The sequence below is a fragment of the Pterocles gutturalis genome, unplaced genomic scaffold (assembly GCF_000699245.1).
Source record: "Pterocles gutturalis isolate BGI_N339 unplaced genomic scaffold, ASM69924v1 scaffold31147, whole genome shotgun sequence".
NCBI classification, from domain to species: Eukaryota; Metazoa; Chordata; class Aves; order Pterocliformes; family Pteroclidae; genus Pterocles; species Pterocles gutturalis.
Genome location: NW_010116427.1, coordinates 5,717 through 10,599, shown reverse-complemented (window position 1 = coordinate 10,599; position 4,883 = coordinate 5,717). Strand labels below are relative to the sequence as shown.

At 47.3% G+C, this 4,883-nt stretch overlaps 1 protein-coding gene across 1 annotated transcript; it reads right to left on the bottom strand.

Annotated features, from left to right (window-relative positions):
- Positions 1–367: 367 nt before the first annotated feature.
- On the bottom strand, positions 368–4,317 carry LOC104463257 (solute carrier family 35 member F4-like; the record flags this gene model as incomplete). Its single annotated transcript, XM_010075506.1, has 4 exons — positions 368–814; positions 1,554–1,643; positions 3,291–3,483; positions 4,192–4,317. Coding segments are annotated over 4 exons (651 nt in total), but the record flags the coding sequence as incomplete, so codon positions are not given.
- Between the last annotated feature and the right edge of the window lie 566 nt (positions 4,318–4,883).

The following is a 4,883-nucleotide window of genomic DNA, read 5'->3' as shown; positions in this document are numbered from 1 at the left end:
GGCAGAATGGTTTTAAGCTGAAAGAAGGGCGATTTAGACGAGACAAAAGGAAGAAATGTTTTCCTGTGAGGGTGCTGAAGCAGCGGGCCAGGGTGCCCCGAGAAGGTGGGGGAGGCCCCTCCCCGAGGCCAGGCTGGATGATACTTTGAGCAACCTGGTCTAGTGCGAAGTGTCCCTGCCCATGGCAGGGGTGTTGGAACTCAATGATCTTGAAGGTCCCTTCCAACCTAAACCATTCTATGATGAAATATTCCAGATTTATATCTTTGAGAATGACTCTAATTTTGCCAGAAAAAGGAGATAAATGATGTAGACTTGATCCATATTTTAAACCCACCAGTTCAGTAAGACACAAGCTCAAATGGTTTTTATTACAAAACATTTTATTGTAGTTATTTACACCCATTCCTTGATAAGTGTATAAATTTAAACATTTATTATACATGTATTTCTCTTATCTTACAGTTCACCCCCAGTTCAGAGTAAATGTTATTTATAAGCATACAAGTAGTGATGAAATTTAAGCTATATTCACAGAATATACATCTGCGTGCAGTTAAAGTCCACCAGCCCTAAGCCAGTGGTATAGACACTGTCCCATTCGCTCTACTCCTGCTTCTCGTGTGGACACTGGCGTCTGTGATGTCGTCGGCGTGATCCTCGCTTTTCTTCTCTTTCAAGCTGTTGATGAACCTCAGGGTTATTTCATCCCACTCCTCCGGGAGCAGCATCAGCAGAAACCCAATGCAGATGATGATGGTGGCTCCCAACCTCACCACGCTGAAGATCATCTTGTGCTTCAACAGATCCACAGCTGTGAAGAAGAAACAACACTGCCATCAGAACCACAGCACGATGATCTACAGCATCAGAGCAGCCAGGCTCGTCTCCATAACCTGCGAGTTGCACTCTGGATGTGATATTAGCCCCACTGCTGTCAGTCCTCTACAGCTTTGACCTGAGAGCACGATACTGCAAGTGCTACGTCTCCTCACCACCTTCATGCAGACTCTGAGGAAGCCTCGTAGGGCTGGTTTAAGCCTCAAGGTTTCCATTTCTGCTCTGAGAGGGAAGATACTCTATGGTAAGTCTTTATCTACAGCAGGTTACATCAGCATCATGTTTCCTTGGACCGGTGATGGGGAGGGAGCAGCACGCAGGTCAGAAAGCTGGAGTTGGTACCTCCAGGCTCAGCCTCCCAACTCCACAGCCAGCAACAACAGCACAGCTGAGCCCTTCAGCAGCCTCTTGCAGGTACTGACTGTTCTGCAGCTCTGACCTGCATCCCCCTAAAAATAGATGTTTCTTAAAAACACAATTGGATACAGGGAGTCGCAAGGAAAACGGGGTGGAGGAGGAGGAGAGTGGAAGAGCAGAGAGGGGCTATTTAGGAGGACAGGACTCTGGAGTAAACTTCCATGTATCCACCCTGCCCTGCTGCTGCACGGCAGGTCCCCAGCACAGCCCTGAGCCCCAGCAGCAGCACCCTGACCCCACCACACCTCAGCAGCACCTAGTGCTTACTTTTCCACTGCCAATCATGGTACTTGTACCTGCGTTTCCAGGGACGCTGAGCACCGTGCCGATGGAGATCAGAATGGGGTATGTAAGCACAACGCCAACGTTAACCAGAATATTGAAAGCTACGGAAAAACAGAGAAAACAATACATGATTATGGGTAAAAACACTGAAGTGAGACTCTGCTCTTCCACCTTGACCCTACAACTATGATGTATGCTCAGTATGCACATTATGATGATGTAGTTGTCATAAAGCAATAGATTTTTATTTTTTTGTATATGAGTGGGAAATGAGGGGAAGTTCTGTCTGGGGGGAGAGGGAGGGCTGTACATCCTTTCACAAACTGTGATACCAAGGTTATCACACTCCTATTTCCCAGCTTTGTCCAAGCTTTAATCAGGCACCAACAACCTAGTTTTGCTCCCAAGCCATCATTTCTCCTCCTGCCAGAAGGACAGTGATCCCAGCCTCCCCTAGGGGCTGAGGCTGTGTTGTCCTTGTCCTGGTAGGACATTTCACTGATGAAAGGCCGCACGCACCTCTAGCTGGACCACACACAAAAGGTGACAGCAGCAGGAACGCACACTCAAAAGGACACTACGATTAGCCGATGAAGTTAACTGCAGACTAAGCAGACTAGAGTGAGATGACGGTGACAAGATGAAAGGTGACAGAAGTACAAATGTTCGACACCTTTAATTCATGGGTTGGGGGTTTTCTACATGACTGCATTCCCAGCCAGCTCCAATCTCCTTGAGAGCTCAAAAACAGACTGTAGAAACTTCCCCTTCCAGCTCTCACAAGCAGGGGCTGGTGCTGGGTGCTGTGGTGGGACCCCAGGTGCCCCCCAAACCGATCACCCATCACCCAGTCCTACTGGTGAGTCCCTATGTAAAAGGAGTGAGTTTGTCCGCTCCACAAGGTTGTTCCCTCCTGGCTGGGACTATACACTTGATAGATCTCTGGGCAATAAGTTACACCTATTTTTTGTCCTGTAGGTGCTCAGGGAGCAGCTGGATCTCAGGTTAGAGCAGCGTGAAGGTGCTCACGGCACCTCGGCTGTCAGCCCGACCGTGTCTCGGGATGGCTGCGTGGATGGGCTACGTACCGGGCAATGACATCCTCTTTGTTTCCATTTAATATACTTGCAGCAGAGACAAAAACCTCTTCAATGATGAAATAACAGAGACTCGACTGAAGGAAAGGTTGTTGTTATATCTGGAAATTAAAATGCCCCTGGGCTGGATCCAACATCTCTTCTGCCTAGCTGGAGGAGAGCAACGGTGGCTCTGAAAGAGGGAGTGTGGTGGAGAAGACGAGGAGAACCAGCCCCAGCCTTTGGAGGCTAACGCAAAGCTGTACAAGCTCTGCCTGGAGACCTGCAGCACCCCAAGAAAGTTGCCCCAGCGCGGTGGGTGCCCGTGTCAGTGCACACACACCCTACAAAGCACACCAGGAACTCTTTGAAATTGGATTTACAGCAATTAAACTGTGCCCGAGACAGGGAAATACAATGACACTACGGTAGGAGTGAAAAGATGTAAAGTGGACATTTAGTATTTTGTTTATTCTCTGCTGTTAATATTAGTGTTAAAGCTTCCTGTGAAAAATATTAATAATTTCCCAAAAAGTACCAGTTTGCAGTGGAATGAGATTTCATCTGTGAGAGATCTCTGATGCTTAAGGGGGGGGAATTGTTTGTGCCTGAGGCTAATTTTGTATTGGAGGGGAGGAGAAGAAAAATTAGTACATTTTTTTTAACACATACCTAACCAGAGGCCGGCTACTCCGCACAGGTAACCCCACGGCACAGCAGAGAAGGGGGACCAGTACTCCACTTTCGTAAAATATAGTATGATCGGGGTCACGGAGATGAAAATTAAGTTGAAGAAGCCCAGAGTAGAAACAAAATGAGCCGCTTCCCCGAAGTTTGCACTTCCAAGAAACATTTTGAACAAAACCTGCAAAGGAGAAGCGAGAAGAAGGTTTTAGACTTCATGCCTGTCGTGGGAAGTGAAGTTTCTCCTGTGCCGAGTCCTCTGATCCCTTGGGGATGCCACAAGGAGTGAGTGTAACTAAGAACCCAAAGCCAACACTGTTCATGCAATGGAAGTTACAGGATTTCCAACTCAGACCCTTCCCTGCCCTCTTCATCCCTTGCCTTCGGGAGCAGCCACTACTTTCAAGCAGGAGGGCAAAGCCCTGTGTGTCTCTAATGCGTCCCCTGCACACTGAGGCTCCAAGCCCAGCAAAAGCGCAAAATTTGCAAGAGAGCTGCAGTGCAGCCCAGGGACGAGCCATCCGTCCCCACGCAGGGACAGCGGCACTGCCTGCGTTCAGGCTCTCCTCCCTGCTGCATGCGGCAAGCCCTTTGGAAATTGTGTCGCTAAATTGCAGTGGCAGGAAATGACTAAAACATGATTCTAAACTCCTTGCAGCACAGTAATGGGGATTTCATTAAAAGCTCATAAAGCAAAGTCATTCGGAATATTTGGCAGCTAACAACTAATTACCCTCATAGTCACTTTCCTGACATTGTGATATCTCCTGGTCACAATATGAATGATGCAGGAGGGTGAATAAAATTTATTTTATAGTGATTTGCTTTATACTCGTGCATTTATAACATCTGATGCTAAAGAATCTACCAATACACAGTGATGACCTACCTTATACAATGCGGATGTAGAGGCTGATCCAACAGCATATGCTACCCCGATAATGGAATCGCCCTGGAAACCATCTGCATATGCCATCATTACGATCCCTGTGATTGCCATTATTGCTGCGACTATCTGCACAGAGAAAGCAAAGCGATGTAAAGCTCAGTGTGACTCCATTACACAGAAAGAGATTAGCCCTGCATGGGGTTTTAATGAGCGTCGCTAGCTACTTTCTCTGACTTGAAGCTTTCTTGCTTTCCCTTAACTAGGGAAAATTACATGTGGTTGGGAGAGATGTTAAACATAATGAAAGTGTACGCACCGACAGTGATATGGATCTATAGCACTGCAAATTCTCCTGACACAACATCCGTCATTAAGTGTTTTAGAAGCTAAACATCCACTTTGGAGATACAACTCCAAGATCAAGAAATTTTAAGACACGATGCCCTACTATACAACAAGAGAATTATTTAGCAACGCCACTAATTTGACTTGAAATGCAAACATGTAGACGGCCAGCCTTCCTGGACACCAGTCCGGCAGAATCACCCTGTACTGTGGAACACCAGTGTACCACTGGGAGCTCTCCCAGGCTGCTCTGGCTGTGCACGGTGCTTCCTAACAGCCCTGCCAGCTTTCTCGGACAGACATGCCCAAATTTCTTTACGAAGCCTTCGCCTTTGTGCTTAGGTTTA